General features: G+C 43.5%; 1 protein-coding gene across 1 annotated transcript in view; it reads left to right on the top strand.

The window, feature by feature from the left end:
- The window catches only part of LOC124596150 (dehydrogenase/reductase SDR family member 11-like), a 69,292-nt gene that overhangs the window by 26,342 nt on the left and 22,440 nt on the right, over nucleotides 1-20,510 (top strand). Inside the window, exons 2-4 of the mRNA XM_047135169.1 lie at nucleotides 5,330-5,492; nucleotides 7,082-7,211; nucleotides 17,912-18,041. Of these exons, the coding sequence (XP_046991125.1) occupies nucleotides 5,330-5,492; nucleotides 7,082-7,211; nucleotides 17,912-18,041 (423 nt within the window). The remainder of the gene's footprint in view (nucleotides 1-5,329; nucleotides 5,493-7,081; nucleotides 7,212-17,911; nucleotides 18,042-20,510) is intronic.

The raw sequence follows: 20,510 nt of genomic DNA, 5'->3' as shown, positions 1-20,510 counted from the left end.
TTAGTAAACTCGATTATCTTTACATGGCCGCTTCTGTTCGCTGTCCATATAAAACAGCGTGCTAATAGCTAAACTACTTTCTGACAGGTCACACAGTACGAAACAAGTCGACGGACTCTTCTTGTGTACCGATCCCATGAGCACACAGTTGCCTGCTGCGAGAGCTGCTTCGAGATAAACAGCAAACTATCTAGCACTGGGTTGGGGTTTGGTTGTTTGGGGAAGGAGACCAGACAGCGAGGTCATCGGTCTCATCGGATTAGGGAAGGACAGGGAAGGAAGTTGGTCGTGCCCTTTGAAAGGAACCACCCCGGCATTTTCCTGGAGCGATTTAGGGAAATCTCGGAAAACCTAAATCAGGATGGCCGGAACCGGGATTGAACCGTCGTCCTCCCGAATGCGAGTCCGGTGTCTAACCACTGCGCCACCTCGCTCGGTACTATCTAGCGCTGGACGTCCTAAGATATCTTGCTACATGGCAAGAACTCCATAAATCGATGTTACTGGTGACAGTAAAGTAAGAGGCAATGGTCGCATCAGTTTGCCAAATAGGAGCAACAACTGACACACACTTCAGTATCCCTTCTTCAACATGACAACTACCAGCTGCTTGAGCCGAGACAGTGGCGGAGTTGTCAACGTTATGTTGCGACATTAACTCCAGGGAAATTGGGAACTGAGAAAACTAACAGCTTCTAGTCTGAAGCGGAAGATTTTCACCATTAATAGGTTGAGAGCACTCATTTCCATTGCAATAAAATGCCACAATGGATATACACTGTCGTTTGTGGAAAGTGCAACACCGAGAAGGAATTACCCGAATAGCGCCACCCTTCGTGGATGTGGCGACGGGTGTGAAAGCAATACTCGATACGCTTTGCAGCGAGACGGGGTACACGTAGGCCGAGCAGAGCCCTCTCGTGTCGGTCCGCCAGGGTCGGTGTTGCGCCAAGTGTAGTCGGTGCAGAGCTGTCACACAAGGTGGAAACAATACAGTAAGTGCCACTATGCCTCGTCGACGATAAAAGTGAGCCACATCGGCATGTGAGCGAGTTTGAACGAGGTAGAGTGGTCGGTCTCCGGGAAACGGGGTTGTCATGCCGTGACAGTTCGGCTCACACAGGACATGATATTACAACAATGATGCGTGTGTGGAAGCAGTGGGAAGAGGAAGGTCGTACGCAGTGACGAGCGGGAACTGGACCACGGAACATGACCACAGCACGAGATGGCCGTCAATTTGTCCGCATGACTATTACGGATCGTACAGCGTCATCCACATTGTTGGTTCGTCACTGGAGCAATGCAACAGGTGTGAACTTGTCTGCATCGATGGTTCATCGCCGTCTGCTGCAGGCTGGACTGGTTGCACGCATACCATTACGTCGGCTTCTATTGTGCAGGAAGCACAAGCTCCTCCGACTGCACTGGGCACATGAACACCGTCACCGAGGTGCTGAGTGGCAACATGTAATCTTTTCGGATGAGTGCCGCTTCAACGTGTCCTACAGTGATGGCCGCATACGTGACCGGCAGTACCGTGGTGAGCCCAACCTGGAGGGCTACATTATGGAGAGGCACAGCGGACAAACACCATTTGTGATGATTTGGGGTGCCATTGGTTACAACAACCGTTTTCGCCTCATACGTGTTGTGGACACTTTGAACAGCAACAAGTACCTAACGGGGGTTGTGGAGCCTGAGGTACTCCCTCTGCTTCAGGCAGCTTCACAAGCCACATTTTAACAGGACAATGCCCGGCCATATATTGCGAGGAAGGTACAGGTCTTCTTCGAAGAGCGACAGGTATCATTGCTTCCATGACCTGCACGTTCGCCAGACATGTCGCCCATGGAACATGTCTGGGATATGGTTGGTCGGCACCTGGTGCGTCACGGTCCTCCAGTAACTGGTGTCACGGATCTGTGGGCTCGGACACGAACTGCATGGAGGGAAATCCCTCAGGAACGTATTCAGATCCTTATTGATTCAATGCCACGGCGTACAGCGGCTCTCATTGCAGTGCATGGTGGCCACACGACATACTGAATAGTAGGGCTCAAAGGACATGTACAGATTTGAAAAGGTAATCATTTGTTACTTGCCATGTACCTAATCTGTGGTATTAATTTAATTGAATTCATGCGTTTCCTTCTTGGTGTTGCAATTTCCACGTACGGTAGTGTAGTTAATACCCTACGCAAATTGCGGTTATTGGTCAGATGAAAAGGTGGTGTTACAGACTGACGCAAATAAATCACAACACTGAGAACAAGTTTCGTGACACGATAGTTGGTAGGCGTGTGTCGACATATGAAAGATGATGTCGACTCAAATTTCGCTTAAGAGTGGCGCTAACAGCACTACGAGGATGCAAACAGGTTTTCTTCAGATACACGCTTAACAGTCGTAATCGTTAGTTAACTTTGCGGTTCGACGTGTTGAGTAGATGTTAGTCAAGAATGCCTTTAAAGCAACAAAGACGCCGTTATCAATATCTCACTGAGTTTGAACGAGGTCGTGTAATAGGGCTATGAGATGCTGGATATTACTTCTGCAATACTGCAGAAAGACTAGCAGGAACATAGCCACTGTATATGATGGCTGGCAGCGGTGGTCCTAGAAATGTACTGTCGCAAGAAGATGGGCCTCCGGACGGCCACGTGGCACAACCGAGAGGGTAGACCAGCTTTTTCAGCGTATGGCTCCTGCACGTCGTCCTGCATGCAACAGTTGGCACCACAGTCACACAATGAAGTTACAAACCTGTTACATCAAGGACAGCTCCGAACCAGACACCCTGTAGCATGATTTGCACTGACTCCAAAATACTACCGCTTGGGACTTTAGTGGTGTCAAGCAAGAGTTCGTTGTAGGGCTGGGTGCAGATCTGTTGTGTTTTCTGATGAAAGCTGGTGCTGCTTCGGGGTGTTGGTTAGAAGGAGGCCTGTTTAGGGCCAGCAACCATCCTGTCTGCATGCTGGACACAAAGACTTACAACTGGAGTTGCGCTGTAAGGTGCGACTTCGTATTAGAGCAGGAGCCCTCTCGTGGTTATCTCACGCACCCTGATTACAAATTTGTTTGTCAGTCTGGTGAATCTAACCGTTGCTCCCATTCATGAATAGCATTACAAGGCATGTTTTCCAACAGGACAACGCTCGTCCAAATATTTTTGTAATCCTGTATGCTCTACAAAGTGTCGTCATGTTACCTTCGCCTGTTCGATCAGTAGATCTTCCTGCAATTACGTACATACGGGACATCATCGGCCGACAATTCCAGCGTCATGCACAAACGGCATTAACCGTCCCTCCAATGACCGACCAAGTGTAACAGCCATGGAACTAAAGCCTGCAAGGTGTCCTACAGCACCTACAAGATACAATACATGCACTTTTGAATGCTTACATTCAACAGTCTAGCGGTTAGACGGTTTACTAATGTACCAGAATTTCACATTTAGAATGGCTTATCTCGAGCTTACATTAACCTGTGATCCCACAGTGTTACTCAGTTAAATATTATTGATTGGCGACTCCATAGAGTGCTGTGTGCACAACGACTACATGATAAATAAAATTACAAGGAAGATCAGCATCGGCTGTAATTTTGTTGATTTATTAACAGCAAAATCGATTTTCGATCACATAACGATCATTTTCAGTGCTGGAAGTTTAACATTTCACATAGCGATCAGTGAATAAGAAACAAGAGACCACAAGCACACCTGAGGATAAACCAGCTGTTGGTAAGAACATACGTTTAGCGTACAAATTAAAGCTCGTAGGCACTTGTGTCTAGTTATTAGCAGTAACAGAAGCTATGAAACAATCACAGTAAACAGCGGCTTCAGCAGGAGAGTATGCCAACCCAGAGTGGTACAACTCAGTACATGCAAAGCAGGTTGATGTAGCCTTAAAGGACAGCTGTAGGATTGTTACAGGCTGCCTAAAGCCAACCCTCATAGACAAAATTCAATGACTCGTTGGGATTGCTCCATGTGACATCAGAAGAGAGGTCGCCGCTAACATCGAGAGGCATAAATCACATACAGTGACCTCACACCCACATCAACCTGCCAAGCCAAGACTGAAGTCTGGGAAGAGATTCCTAACAACTTCACAGCCCTTAGAAGGATCAGCTGCGGCTACCCGACTCACCAATTGGAGAGAAAGATCCCAAGACCTGTCAAACTGGATGACACCACAAGAATCCCTGCCACCGGGACATATGGAGAAGTGGGTCATCTGGCAGTCCTTGAACAGACTACGGACCGAAGTAGCAAGATCGAGGGACCATCTCCTTAAATGGAACGTCCATCTGCCAACTGCCAACACAACACTGTGCGAATTGAACTGCAGACAACCCGGCATCTCTTAAAATGTAACTCATGCCCAACGAGCGGTAGCATGAAGGACTTAACGTCTGCAGCACCCAATGCTATCAAAGTTGCCCAATTCTGGGCGAATACTGTATAGTTTTCTTTGTATGTATTGTATATGTGTTCATTTTAGTGTACCTCTGACACGAATAATGAAAGATAGCTTCTATTACTATGTCTAGTTACACCAGTGCCCACGAGCTTTAATTTCTACGCTAAAGTTATGTTCTTACCAACAGCTGGTTTATACTCAGGTGTATTTGTCGTCTTTTCTTATTCACTGATCGCTATGTGAAATGTTTAGCTTCCAGCACTGAAGATGATCATTAGGTGATCAAAAATCGATTTTGCTGTTAAAAGATCATCAAAATTACGGCCAAATCTGACCTTCCTTCTAATTTTATTTTCAGTTAAATATGTTACCTAGACAAACGTATTTCGGAAGTTTCAGTACTCTACTTTTATAATTTTTTTGGTGTTGCAATTTTTTCCGTGACTGTAGTTTCTGGTGCACTAGGTAAGGTATAACAGCTAGCAGAACACTAAGTGATGTTCTCAAAATTGTTGACTTTTTCATTTTGATTAGCTCTAAGTTGTTTGAAGAATTCTGAAAATGTAAATTTTTGAATCTTACCTGATTGGTGCTTTAACCTGATTAGTTAGTGGTAAAAGCTTAACAGTGAATGGCTACGTTCAGTTTCTTTATATACGTGATAAAATTAAATGATTCTATATGTGTTCATGTACTTCGCCATTCTCGGAAAAGATACAGATGTATTTTCACCCTTCGTGGCAACGGCTTCTTTGTTCCTGTACTGATGACACTCACTTGAGTAGACTGGAAGTTAGTTAAATGACAATCGTGATCTTTCTCCTGATGGCAAAGTTGATCTTCCTCCTGCTATCCTGTGCAGATTCTACTAACCTGTCATTTATTTCTTGCAGGCTCTAGAACTGAAGGATGCTCCGGGTACGCTGTATCCATTGCAGGGTGACGTTAGCAGCGAGGAGGGTATTCTATGCGCCTTCAAATGGATTAAAGAGAATTTAGGAGGAGTCGATGTCCTCATCAACAACGCCGGCATTTGCAGAGAGAGTCTTCCGTCAAGTAAGTGAGCCACAGTTCGCTTCCATTCAAGCAAGAACCACGACACGTCATGTTACGACAAAGAACATGGAAAGAGGTTTGAGGTTTATGTGGACAGGTAGTAAAGCACGGACAGATATTGTGCTGAAAAGACTTCTTATATGCTTTCTGTTTCTCTCTTGCCACTACTGAATGTCTTATTCATCTCGTGTAATACAAACTGCATGTAGCATAAGAAGCAAAGCTCCCACAAAATATTGACACACTTTTTGATAAAGAATTGTTCAGTTCACAGACTGTAAAATGCTCAGTTAATGTCGAAAGAGGAAAAGAGGCAGCAGGTGCAACAGTTAAAGGGATCGTAAGGTGCCTTGAGAAAATTGCGAAAGCAAGCAACTAGTCTAACATGTTCACAGGTGGCGGATGAGGCAGTGCAATGACGAAATAACACAGACAGTGCATAGTGATAAGCCAGATCGTGAGGCCAGTTGCACATCACATAACCAAAGCAAATCAATAGCCTTGGGTGTACACAGGCTGGCAGTTGAGGCAGTGGCATTTTGATACAGAAACAAGCTGCTGAGACAAGCGATAGGACACGTAGCTATTGTTCAGAGCTCGCGGAATTTGAACGAAAAATAAGCACGAGGAATTCCGCAGTTGGCACACACACACACACACACACACACACACACACACACAAGCGACGTAATAATTGGACATGGGACAGTGGTAAAGATCGAACTAAAGCCGAAGACAGGGCCGTCCCATAAGAGGTCATCTATGCTATAACAACTGACAATGAATGTAACTGGCGGCCCGCTTCAATATGCGGGGCCAACGGCCTGCTCGGCTAACTTCAAAGCTTATTATTTTGGAGACAGCGCAAAGCATTGTATCCGTTTCATAACACCCTTAAAAGGTTTTCAGACTGTTTCTGACTACTCTGTATCCCGTATTCATGATGCAGAATGAAATAAATCCAGGTACTAGTGACTTAGCTCCTGCAGAATACTAATTAAGTGCAAACGGCAGCCAGCTCAAAAAATTCATTGTGACTACTTCTGGAACGAAAATGATGTAGTTCTTGATTTTCTGTAACGCCGCTGTTTATAAATAGCTAGAATTACATTCACCTTTAACAATCATAAAGACATCAACGAAGGGGGAGATTACACAAGAACACGAAACGATCCAATTTCACAGTGGTAATGCCCAACTGCAAGAATCTTTGGCAGCGAATCTGCCACCTTCTTGGAAAGGATCAAGATCCCTTACCCACTGCACAGTCCACATGTGACATCCTTCATCTTTTACACGTTATAACCCATGAAAGACAGTTCCCAGCGTCCGCGATTTGATAACATTTTCAGTTGAAGAAGTAGATACAACAGTTTATCCGAATTCTTTCAACGAGGATTACGGAATAAGCTTCAACAATGATGCTCAGTCACTACAATTTAATTTATGGCTGTGCTGCGTAGCTTCATTATATACAGGGCCTTTAATGCATAAGCACTTCGAAAGATGAGTCAGTTAACACGGTTTTAATACAGTCCACGTCCTTCGGTTTGTTGCTGACTGATCGTGGTGGCATCCTCTGTTCCCAGCTGGACAGACAGCCGAGTGGAAGCGCATACTGGACGTCAACGTGCTGGGGCTGTCTATCTGCACCAGGGAGGCCGTCCAGAGCATGCTGGACAGGGGTGTCGACGACGGCTTCATCATCCATATAAGCAGGTACACATCAAAGCGTTTATAGCGATACTTTTCTTGAGACTGTATAAAAGTGTTCTTCAGAATACAGCCATTCAGCATGTGACAGTCAGCGAAGATGTTGTATTAGGCTTCTGGGAATCCGATAAACATTGACATCCGTTACTTCATTAGAATGATTGTGTCTGGTGACCTGAAGACTACCCCACGCTTGAATTCCGCATTCAAACCTGCGGAAGCTCTGACATGGAGATCATTTCGTCAGATACTTTACGGAGAAAGTAATAAGGTTCTTGATCCTTCTTGGGTTACAGTACTCTTCTTCATCGTGTACCAAATATATGTTTCAATGTACAACAATGAGTTTGGTTCGGAGTTCTCCTGCGCCGTGCCCACTAAAGACACTGATGGCTAAAAGAGACACTATTTTCAATTTATTTTATGTTCTTTATTTATCGAAGAAGGTAAAGGTCGTACTAGATACACAGGCAATGCTCAGGGACTGGTGGAGCTTTTTGTAAGTTAAGGTTTTCGTGGCTGGTCCATTGAATTAGGATTCCTCCAGCGAATTACATACCAAAATTTATCTCTTCCGCAACTAGCGTCATGTGATAATTTCACCATAGATCGCTTGGGACACACAGTCATACACTGATCAGCCAAACCATTATGACAGTTGTCCACCGTGACGTTCTATGCCTCCAGGTGGCTTTGCGGGCGCATGACACGGTAACAAATGTATTGGGGATCAACCTAGCGAAGATATGGGCTGCAAATGGGGAAATCCATTGAGATAAGCGACTTTGGAAAAGGGCAGATTATTATTACGCAGAGCTTGTAAACGAGTATCTCGAGAACGGTGAAACCGCTGAAATGCTGTCGTCAGCATCTACAGAAAGAGGCGGAAGGACAGTGAGTCTACCACTAGGCACTAAATGGTTGGGCGCCGACGATTCTTCACAGAACTTAGGGTTCGGAGGCTCGTCTGCTCTGTAAAATAGAATAGATGCTGACCAGTAGCATCTCTGCAGAAAGAGCACGATTCGGGTGCACGCACATGTTCACCGTATATTGTCGAACATGGAGCTTCGCAGCAAACCACCCATACATGTTCACATGTTGACGCTACGACATCGTCAATTGCGATTGCAGTGGGCACGGAACTATAGGGATTTGAGCGTGGATCAATGGAAACGTGTCGATTCTTCAGGTAATAATAATGAGCGTATAGCATTGGTGGCCGGGAGACCCCTCGCGGGGCGGTTCGGTCGCCGCTCCTCAAGTTCTTTAACGCTACTACGGTGACTTGCGAGTGAATGAGGATGAAATGATGATGAAAGACACACAACACCCAGTCATCTCGAGGCAGAGAAAATCCCTGACCCCGCCGGGAATAGAACCCGGGACCCCGTGCGCGGGAAGCGAGAACGCTACTGCAAATCACGAGCAGCGGACGGTTCTTCAGATGAATCACATTTTTGCTACACTAGCTCGCTGTTCATCTGCACAAACGCCACCTTCGACGTGAACGGTGGATCGAAACGTGCAGCGCGACACGGACGCAGGCTGGGGGGAACAACATTGTGCTATGGGAAACATTCTCCTGCGCTTGCTTGGTACATGTGCAAGTAATCGAAGACACGCTGACAGCAACGAACCATTTGCATCCCTTCATGCTTGCTGTCTTCCTCAGTCCTATCAGTAAAATAACCCGTGTCTGGGGGTCGGAACCGTGTTGGTTTGAGGAGCACTGTACACAGTTCACGATAATGACTCGGCGACCAAATTTGCCTGATGTAAATCATGTGGAGCCCATCTGGGTCACTATTGGGCGCTATCACCGCGTACGCAAATCACCGACGCGTTATTTACCCGAATTACAGGTCCTGTGCGTAGACAAGCTACTAAGCAGGAGGTCATAACGTTTTGACTCATCAGTGTATATACCAAGGGACGAAGGCGTAATGGTGGATGACTGTATGGCGAAGTCGAAATGCTAGTCCGACTAATTATTCTTGAGCGCTTCTTCAGTGGTTGGGATCAACAAGTTGGCATTATAGAAGACACTGAATGTCTTCAGGCAAGCGCTGTTACGATTTAACAGGTATTCGTATCGGTGGCTCCTGCATTTAGATCACTTGATCCCAATGACGATGTTACATATAATAATAAGTTGAAACATTCTTGTTTTGCTTTATGTTTCTTCATGATGTCACGTTATGTAGTTTCGTCATCCGTTAAGCGCAGTGACCTCCTTTCACGTCATTAAGAGAAATATGACTCATTACTTCCTGATTTTCTAAACTGACCAGATTTCTCTGATTTCTGAATGATTTATTTATTTCTGAAATATGTCTTGTTACTGCGGCATGTAAACAAATACATTCTGTGTTTACACACTGCATGCCAGAACTGATGCAAAATAAGTATAGGGCATTTGTTGTGAAATAAATCTCCAGGATTGTTGAAGTCTATCTTTAAGACAATGATGTTCTCGGTGTGAACCAACGTTTTATTTTGATGATATCTTTTCAAAATCAATAACGAACCTTATTTTGTATACTGTTGGTAACATTTTTGGGATTCTCAAGGAATAATCTTCATAGATTACTTGGAAAAAGGTAGAAACGTAACCGGACCCTGTTATGCTTCATTATTGGATCGTTTGAAACTTCTGATGGCTGCAAAAAGACCTAGGTTCGCACACAATAGTGCAAACGGAAGTGCTAGTTCTGCAAGTTTCGCAGGAGAGCTTCTGTGATTTGTAAGGTAGGAGACAAGGTACTGCCCGATGTAAAGCTGTGAAGACGAGGCGTGAATCATGCTAGCGTTGCTCAGTTGGTAGAAAACTTGCCCGCGAAAGGCCAAGGACTCGAGTTCGAGTCTCGGTCCGGCACACAGTTTCAATCTGCCAGGAAGTTTCACGACAGCGCACACTCGGTTGCTGAATGGAAACCTCATTCTGGACACAAAAAGTGCTGTTTCATCAGAATAATGTGCCATCCCACACATCAGCGGTAACTATGGAAACAGAGAGTGAATTTATAACTGAATTAGTTCATCATTCACCTTATTCACCAGACTTAACCCCCAAGTTACTTCTTCTTGTTCCCTAACTTGAAACTTTGGCTCACTGGAGGAATGAGTGTTTCACAGAGTTTGACAGAACTTATTTCTCTGATGGGATGGAAAGGCTGGAAGATCGCTGGAGCAAGCGTGTATCCTCCAAAGTACAAAATGTCGACAAATAAGGTGAGTTGTTTAAGAAGCACACTTTTTCCTTTTTTTTACGTAAGTTATTGAAACATCCTCATATATAAAACAGCTTAAAATCTATTATTGCACAAAGCCTAATTTGACTCTAACATAATGTGCACTGGGTTAAAATTACACTTGAAAATTTGCAATTAATTTTTCTTTGTTGAATTTACTTCCGTAATTTTCACTTAATGGTTGACACCAGTTGTAATTTGCTGCTGTTATTGTCGTTGTTGGAGGTGGTGGCGGCGGCGGCGGTTGCGGCGGCGGTGGTACGAGTGTGTGTATGTGTGTGTGTGTGTGTGTGTGTATGTGTGAACCGTAGCTTTATTTGTATTTAATGGAAAGTGTAGCAACTGCGCAGTAAATAAAAGAGCCGTTGCGATAATATTTTGTTATTACTGGGCGTTTTCGTTACTCGATTTCCATTCAACGTTTCATGTTTGGAAAACTCCTAGAAGTTCTTGTATTTGTGCGTGTATTACGGAAGACTGTTTTATTTAACCAAAAGTTAGCTTTCGGTTAGTTTTACTAACGAACGTGAAAATTGACTCTTGGTTCGACAGTCTACATAAGACAATTTACAGCAATAAAAAAAATTTGGTGCATTATATCCGGTTTTCCCGAATGAGGGAATCGTTACAACGGAATCACTTCCGCTTCCTTTTAAAAGACAGCGTCTGTGAAAGTAACTTTGTGTCACCACATACAATTCTCATACATCTACAGAAGCAGGAAAATCCGTATTGCCCGAGACGGCGTTGTAGATAAAGATACCGGAGGTGTGGATTTCAGACCGCCGACCAGCGATCTCCATGAAAATTTCCTGTGGTTTGTTGGTTTACTTTAAGTCCCAAGCCAGAATGATTCCTTCAAGCTCACCGCTGATTTCATAACACAGTCCTTGTTAAATTGAACTAGTGTTCTGTCCCTTGTAACAGCGATGTCGATGGCACATTAAAACTTCTTTCTCTTACAAAGATGTCATCTGACGCATGACAGATGGTTTCATGTCCATTACATAGAGAAAACTCTCATCCCAGACACCTTCACTGTTCTATGTGGGAAAATTTACCTTAAAAATTAAGGAATTCAATTTTCTTATGTTCACTCGAACTATAGAAACGAAGGCGCCAAATTATTGTAACCTACAGATCTTCATTACCTTCTCTCTGTATAGCGCCAAGCACTTTGTCATATCTGTATACTAACATGATGTTCACCAAAACCATCACCCAGTAGTGCTAAAAACTATGACTTCCTCACTGTTATGACTAACAACATGCAGAAGAGCTGAAACTAACTTTCGTATGATTCAACAACAAAATACTTAACTGAGGAACTCAATCTACAGCACATCTGGTGTGACATTTCCTGCGTGAGAATCTACAGGGTGAAGCGAAATTCGCGCACTCGGGCTTCGCAGTGCGACTCCTTACATGCTAGCTATAGAAAAACGTCTCTCGCAAAATTTTGTCCGGTGAGTACATCCAGCAGAAAAAGGACGTTAAAGAGTATCAATCTGGTAACACTGTAACCACATGAATGGTAATTACGTCTGTCAGCACATGTTACTTCTGCTGTACAGTGGGTGCGGCCCTTGCCACTTCGTGGGAGTGAATTTATTTGCACCACTTCGTTTACTAGATTCTAAAACTTGTTTTCTTTGTATCCTTCTCCAATGGCACCATAAATTATTATCAAGTATTATTCTTGCCCCGTTCAGGTAAATTACATTTGGTTAGGGCCTTACGTTACCAGTAGGACTAGCAACGTGCTTTGTGAATACTGTGAGTGGTTCCAACAAGAACGGGAAGCCAACGACGACTTCGTGAATACCGTAATATGGCCGGATGAAGCAGCATTCACTCTTGAGGGTGTCTTCAACATGCACAATGCCTACCATTGGTGTGAAGTTAACCTGTACGTCACCTTCGATTGTGGATATCAAGTTCAATTTGCTATCAGCGACTGGGGTCTGAGCACTATGGGAGTTAATTTCTGAGGTCATCAGTCCCCTAGAACTTAGAACTAGTTAAACCTAAGTGACCTAAGGACATCACACACACTATGCCCGAGGCAGGATTCGAACCTGCGACCGTAGCGGTCGCGCGGTTGCAGACTGAAGCGCATAGAACCGCTCGGCCATTCCGGCCGGCCTATCAGCGATTGGGCTGGAATTTTGGGCGACAGGTGTTTAGGTCCATAGACATTGCCTGACCAGTTGACTGCACGGAGGTATCATGCATTCCTCAAACTATTTGCCCGATGCGCTGGAAGATGTTTCACTACACGTTTGGCAGATGACACGGTTCTAACATGATCATACACTTCCACATTCTGGAATTAATGTGAGACAGTATTTGGACAGAACAGAAACAGCGTCACCTGACCTAAATCGCCTGGTTTTCTTCCTGTGGGGTCACCTGAAGGAGCACATGTACTTTACTCCCCCGACGAATATGGAAGAATTGGTAGTGCGCGTTGATGCTGCTCTTTTTACTGTGGATGCAGATTTTCTTCGAAGGGTCCAGAGCTGCATGATACGGCAGGTTGCGCAGCGTTTGGACGTTCAGGGAGGTCGCTTTGAGCATCTATTGTTCTGAGGACAAAGTATTTTGTTGTGAAGGTCATGCGGTCATTAATTTGGACATTATTATTGTCACTGGTTGCTAATGTGCGACATCTGAGCGCCCATATTACATGTTGTGTAAATGATAAGCTTATGTTGTGTTATTGTATTGTGCTATCATCTTTAGCATTTTGTAGTTATTCTGTCTTACGACAGGTCAGTTGTTTCAACTGTCTATTTCTTATTTGTCTAACCCCGTATTTGTTACTTTCAACGTTACAAAATGTTGTAAATTAAGGATACATGTGGCCTAGGAAACGGTGTTGTTACAGTATGAAATGTCAGAATGAAATTAGGAAATTAAAAAAATTCCCGCCAACCCAGGTTCGAACCCTCGACCTCCATGCTAACCCAAAGCTCTATCCATTGCACCAACTGTACAGCACGATTAATATATGCTGTTAGAGGTTGTTACCATACATGTGGTTACAGTGTTGCCAGATAGCCGCTCTTTAACGTCCGTTTTCTGCCGGAGTAATCGTCGGACGAAATTTGGTGACAGACATTTTTTTATCTCCGGCATGCAAGGAGTCGCGATTTTTTTTATCTCCGGCATGCAAGGAGTTGCGGTGCTAAGCCCGATTGCGCGAATTTCGCTTTACCCTGTATGAAACACACTCCTCACACTTAATACTCTACTTCATTCCCGTGATTGCTACGGAAGAATTCTGCGACATGTTGAGTATCACACTGAAGTTTTTGTGTTTCAGGAATAGAAAGTAATGATTATTACAGACCTGTACTCATAAAGGTGCTGTCATTTCGTTTCTAGCACTACCCCCTCTAACTGTGCTCGTTTATTTGTGATGACCGTCAATATCGTGATCGCAACGGTCTGTTCACACATAAAAGGTGAATTAAATTAGCCCTGCCATTGACAATCTGCAACAGCGGGTGACGTGTAGGTTATCTCCCAAGATTGTGACAATACTCCACTGTAACTTAATGAAGGTCTGTATTTGATATCTAATTCTAATTTACTGGATGCTGATGACAAGTTTGCCGGCCGAAGTGGCCGAGCGGTTCTAGGCGCTACAATCTGGAATCGCGCGACCGCTACGGTCGCAGATTCGAATCCTGCCTCGAGCATGGATGTGTATGATGTCCTTAGGTTAGTTAGGTTTAAGTAGTTCTTAGTTCTAGGGGACTGATGACCACAGCAGTTTAGTCCCATAGTGCTCAGAGCCATTTGAACTATTTCTGACAAGTCTGTTATGAAAACAACTTACAAACAAACAATGCAAAGTGAACGCGTGTAGACATAAAACGGTAACTACTACTCATTAATCTAAATTTGATATTGGCAAGACGCGTATGATGTGATTCGAAATCACGCCACCGTTTATAAGACGCAAAGAGTTATGTGGTTGATATTAATTAACATCGAATTTAAGAAAGCCTCTACCCTTGCTTGGACTAGCAGCAAGGGCTCTGCGATGAAACAAATGGTACTTAACATATTTGCTGTTAAAGAAGAGCAGCTCCGCAGTGGTGATATGGGCGCTGCTACCAGTGGTGGTACAGACGAAGTGCTTTGCGCAGCTAAAGATTCTGACTGCAAGGGGGCGTCAAATGGCGTCTGCATACTCTTTAGGTAGAAGCCACATCCGTACAGTGCCTGACACGAGTGAAGATCCGTGCTTGCTCATACGCCAGGAGCAGAGCCTTAAGTGTGCGATAGTAAGGAGTACTTCGTACTGCCTCCATCTCCAAAAAGAAGCACAGGGTCGAATCTCTGCTCACAGAGAGGCGAACGATGCCACTTTCGAATGCTGAGACTGTACTTCGTCACCTTGCCAGCAGTGTCTCGAAACGCTGTCCAGTGAAGTTATATCCTACTGACACCTTGCCAGCAATGTCTCTAAATGCTATCTAGTGAAGTGCGTCCTACAGACACCCGCCAGAGATCTCTCAAAGTCGCTATACAGCCAGCCATGTCCTATCGACATCCGCCAGACTGTCCCCTCTCCACGAGGAGACCAGTTTAGAGCAAGCTTCGCGTCATTAGCATGAACACTTGTGAGGTGAAAGGCTGTGGCGGGGCGGATGTGAAGACTGCAGTTTCTGTAGTAAAACTCGCGGCAAAGTGGCAGTCGAGATTCTGGCGTGTTTACATCGAAGATGGGCGTGTGTCAGCCGTCTTGACAGGAGCAGAATCTTCCTAGTTTCGGCACTGACCGACAGATGGCACTAATTTAAAATGAGTACGGTCAGTTTGGCGTCCAGCCACGTGATGGGGAAACTCAACGGCCGGCACGTTGGCTCATGGCGGGCCTTCTCCGAGCCGCTTTTAACATAGAGCTAAAGTGAATGTATGATATAGAAATAAATAAAAACTGATCCCAATGTGGTACAAAGGAGCTTGTAGCCTCATTTTAAAGCAGAAAAGTAGCCGGATGTGCTCATATAAACACGCCTCCACTTGCCCTGGTAGTTTTTGAATTATAATAAATTAAATATTTTAATAATTAAGTAAGATTGTAAATTGGACATCTTGGAGACCCTTTGGCAAAATTTTACGAACGAGGTGTCAAATAAAAGGTCCGAATGAGTTGTATTAAGATATCTATGTAACTTTTTTTACATGTTTTACAAATTCAGATGAGGCGCTGGAATGCTGTTTTCGTTATTATAAATGCAGAGTTTTGATAAATAAAAATAGGAACTATAATGATAGCGGCAGTACGGAAAAGTAGACATAAGGAAATAGGTAATACAATAATAAGATCAGTTATTTATGCATTTAAAGTATTTTAAACAATGAAAAGTTCTATATGAAGATGACCTGAATTTTAATAATATGAAAATAAGATCTCGTACACAAATTCTGATGAAGAATCTGAATGCAGCTGAAAATTTCCGTCTGAATAGAAGTGTTACATGCAATCTATTGTATCTATATTAAGTGTAAGAGTAAATTTTATGTGCAAACAAACCTGACTTGACTTCAGAGTGTTCAAACAGAGGGCTTTTAAGGACAACCAGTTTCTGTGGTAACGTGCAGTTGAGTTGAAAGGGGTAGCACATGTGACTCGCAAAAATCCGTGCACGAATTGGACTTACAATATTTTCGGACCGCGGCGTCGCCTGAACTTGTGATTTTCAGCAGTTGGGTGCTGCTGGACTTCTGTGGTGCGTTTGTGAGACTTGTGAAAATTTCGCGCAAGAGTTGAACTTCGTACCGCGAAGTCGTGTCGAACTTCAACTCCGAAAAACCGCTGTGGGACATAGTGATTTCAGCTTGCAGTTGGACTTCGAATTGTGTTTGGTTTATTATTATTTTTCGAGAAGTATTCTCAAATGGTTCAAATGGCTCTGAGCACCATGGGACTTGACTATCTGAGATCATCAGTCCCCTAGAACTTAGAACTACTTAAACCTAATTAACCTAAGGACATCACACACGTCAATGCCCGAGGCAGGATCCGAGCGTGCGATCCTAGCGGTCGCGCGGTTCCAGACTGAAGCGCCCAGAACCGCTCGGCCACACCGGCCGGAGAAGTATTCTCCGCTCGGAACATTGTTCATCTTGGGATTTCAGATATTTTAAAAGATACATTAAGTGAATAATTGCTGAAAAATTGTGATTAATATTTGAGTGGCGCTGTTGAACTAACTCGGTAAATATGTGAGGTCAAATCGAGAACACTAAGCAATATTTCAGTCAAATCTGTCCTGAACAAGTTACAATAAACTCCAATTATTTAAAATTGTGTTGTGTTCACCAAAAATTATTCCTGTCTGCTAAAATCGGTTTTTATAAACTTGATATTAATTTAAAATTACTGGGGAAAGTGCAGCGGATGTGGTTGGCACCCCTAAGACCTAACGTAGCCAATTCAGTTAGTAAGTCCAACCACATTTTACGGAACCCCAAGGGGATGGTATGTAGGTGCTTCGGTGATATCTGTCTTTTGTTTTTCATGCAGAAGCACGTGAGGGCTCGAGCCATCTAGTTTTACTAGGCTTTGAACTAAAATTATTGTGATCACCCGGTGCAACCCGTCGCAGATTGTTTTCTCGACCCAGCGAAACTCGCAAATGAGTATTTCTCGTCCGTAGTAGCTCGCACTCTCCATACAGCCAATCACCAGCCCAATTACAAATGGAACACCTACCATTCCAGAGATCAAGAAGCTATCAGAGAACCTCGTGCAGCTCATACTCAGTTCAGTAGAAACTTCTAAAACAAACTGTGATACCTCCTCCATTTATAATTCAGCCAACCAGATGCGTTTCTCCTTCTTTTGTCTTTTGTCAAGAATACACCCAGATACCCGGCTTCAGAACTTTCTGCGATCATTAACCCGCATTTGAGGCAGGCATTCCACGTGCAATCCTCGTGTTAAGAAAGGCAAGTCGCAGTACTTGTAACACCCTATCACTACGGACTTACGGTTTCACCATCATCTCACCCTCAGCTCCATAGCGATCACAAGTCCATAACGAGAAGCCCCTTTCTACCAGCCTCACGACGGGGCGGCATTATTAGGCCGTAAACGCTCGGCATCCTCTTTTCAGAGCTGCAAAACTTACCTACGTGCAGCATGTGTTCTATGCCCCACGTTCGCCCCGCTGTCAGAGCCAGCGCGAAATTACACTCAAAGCATGCACCTCTACAGAAATCTTAGTACAAGGATACTCAGTATCAACCAATAAATGCTTAATAATTCGAAAACCTCAGCTAAAAAGTGCTATCCCTTACTAAGTAAGTGAAGTATGAATTGTCAAAATTATTCTCGTATGATGGCTAAATTTTGTCGACTTACACAGTATAAAATCTGTATCTATATAGTGCAGACAGTAGAAATTTGCTTCTTTCTCTTGTTTACAGTATATTTGGTCACATTATGCCACTTGATCCATTGTACTCTATGTACCATGCCAGTAAGCACGCTGTCAAGACCCTGCTTGAAGGGCTGAGGAAAGACCTGGTTGCCAGGAAGAGCAAGATACGATGTGGGGTAAGTTTCAGATGCATTATGTTATTACATTTGAAAGACTCTGAGCAGAAACTGAGCTGTTGATTCTGTGGTTACGTAAATATACTTCTCAATTATGCAGATTTTTCTAAGCAAGTAAATGTGTATGGAAACTGCAGAAAAGGAATATTAGTGCTGTTAAATAATGGAAATAGTCATGGAAACTCCAAAAATCTGATTTATATCCAGACGGCATATTACTCTGTAGATAACACAGCGTTAAAAAAGATATTATAGGAATTCAGGCTTCAAGACAAATGTAAGAGGATAATTAATAGAATCATTACTAACACAATCTCACAGAAGACAATTCTACTTTGTAGCAGACTGTATGGCCAACTAAGACTTTCTGTCTGTCTGATGCAATGCTCAGAGTTTCGTCTCGAACCTGAAACCCTGACTTCGGCAACAGAACTCATACTGGCTGAGTTACCCACACAAAGTCCGTCTTCTTATTTCCATCCTACCATTAACTCCCTCCTGTGTTCCAACTCCCTCTTGCATTCCAAAATTCTTAACAGGTCCCTAGAGGTACCTTGCTTCATTGACCTCCCTGAAAGAATGAATATTCCCAAGAAATGTAATGAAATAACCTCCAGTCGGGAGACAATATTTAGTAAATAAAATTATCAAACAGTAAACATGTGTAACAGTAATTCTTTATTCTCGGTAGTATTCCACACACAATAGAAATTCTCAAGACTGGTATGACGTATACATTGTTCAGCAATTACACTTGTAGCGAGGAACTGACCATTTTATCTCCCATGATGAAATCACTCAGAACAGCTTAACCTGCGTTCTGACGCTGTTCCCTCCATAATCTTCCTGCAGGTAAAACCGTAACTTGACAGCTACCCCAGATCTGTTGTTTCATCCACATTGGCCATCTGCTGTCACCCATGGCTCATATGGTGTCTTTTACCCGCAGTAACTTAACTGCAAAGGTGGAATCTATGTTATATTTTCAAGTGTAGGTCAGGTAGCAGGAACAAAATCGGAACATTGGCCTGAAAGAGAAACCATCGGACATGGAATGGAATCTGACACTGTCAGAAAATGACAGTAGACCTTGGGATGAATACAGGGCTCAACTGAACAGAAGACAGACTGAAATGCCTGAAGAATGCCAAATCAGGATTCCCACCCCAAAACAGAATCACCTCATCACTGACAATGCCCTCATATCAACCAAACCCAACCTCTGGAAGGCCGGTGTTCAGGAGTTTCCATATCCTTCCCCCCAATCCTGTTCTAAATGGTGTTGACTTTCCCATAGTATCATCTTGTCATTGGTGTGCTCAGTTTCCAATGTACCACAACGAACAGTCGAAATTACGTATCCCCACTGTGTCAATCGAGGTTGCAGGCTTCCACCCCTTTTGGAGAATCCCCCTGCAGCGACCAGTGTGGCTATAAGAATGCAAACTGTGCTCCCGAGGCAGTCTCACACAAGGCACCTCTCACTGTCTGCACCCACCATAATTTCCCTACCAAAAGTTTGCAAGGATAATATCCCATTAAGACCCATCATTAACTTCCGAAATGATCCATCCTACCACCTAGCCCAACAAACATACACACTACTGAAAAAACTGTACACAATTGATAACAACAGGAATCTGGAAAACGCAAAAGAGTTAATCGACAGAATCAAGAACATACACATACCGGACACAGCAACCCTCATATCATTCGACGTCACATCAACGTACACATTTATTCCAATAAATGAAACAACCAACATCATCACACAAAGATTGAAACAACAAGGGAACACACCAGACACACACATCAATGAAGTAACTACCATACTCATGACAATAGCATCACAAAATTATTTTGTATTCAACAAAGAATTTTATTCTCAACACGAAGGACTGCCAATGGGATCACGAAATCAGTGGCCTCCTAGCTAGCATATTCATGAACAACCGGGAAAACATGATCTTCAGACACATAATGAAGCCAAAAAATTACAAAGTTATATACTGGTACCGCTATGTTGATGACATAATATGCCTGATTGATGAATCACATACACGCATAGAACAGCTACACAATGAAATAAAAAAAATTACGCCCAAAAATGAACTACACATTACAAACAGAAACTAACAACACACTACACTTTCTAGATCTCACAGTACATACAAACAACACACAGTACGTCACAATATTCAGGAAACCGACAACCACAAGCACCATCATTCAGAACCTATCAAACCACCCACTGACACATAAGCATCCAAACTTCAGATTCATACTATACAGATTAAACAGAACACCCAAGAACAAACAGACCTACACACAATAACTAAACACAATAAAACAAGTAGCAGTAGAAAATGGTTATACTACCCATATGGTACACAAGTTAAATAAAAAATATGAAAACAATACAAAAACGAACATATCACACACACACAAATCCTCACCCAGCTCAGAACG

Source organism: Schistocerca americana, chromosome 2, assembly GCF_021461395.2.
Source record: "Schistocerca americana isolate TAMUIC-IGC-003095 chromosome 2, iqSchAmer2.1, whole genome shotgun sequence".
NCBI lineage: Eukaryota > Metazoa > Arthropoda > Insecta > Orthoptera > Acrididae > Schistocerca > Schistocerca americana.
The sequence above is the reverse complement of the archived record's forward strand: the minus strand, read 5'-3'. Positions and strand labels throughout refer to the sequence as shown.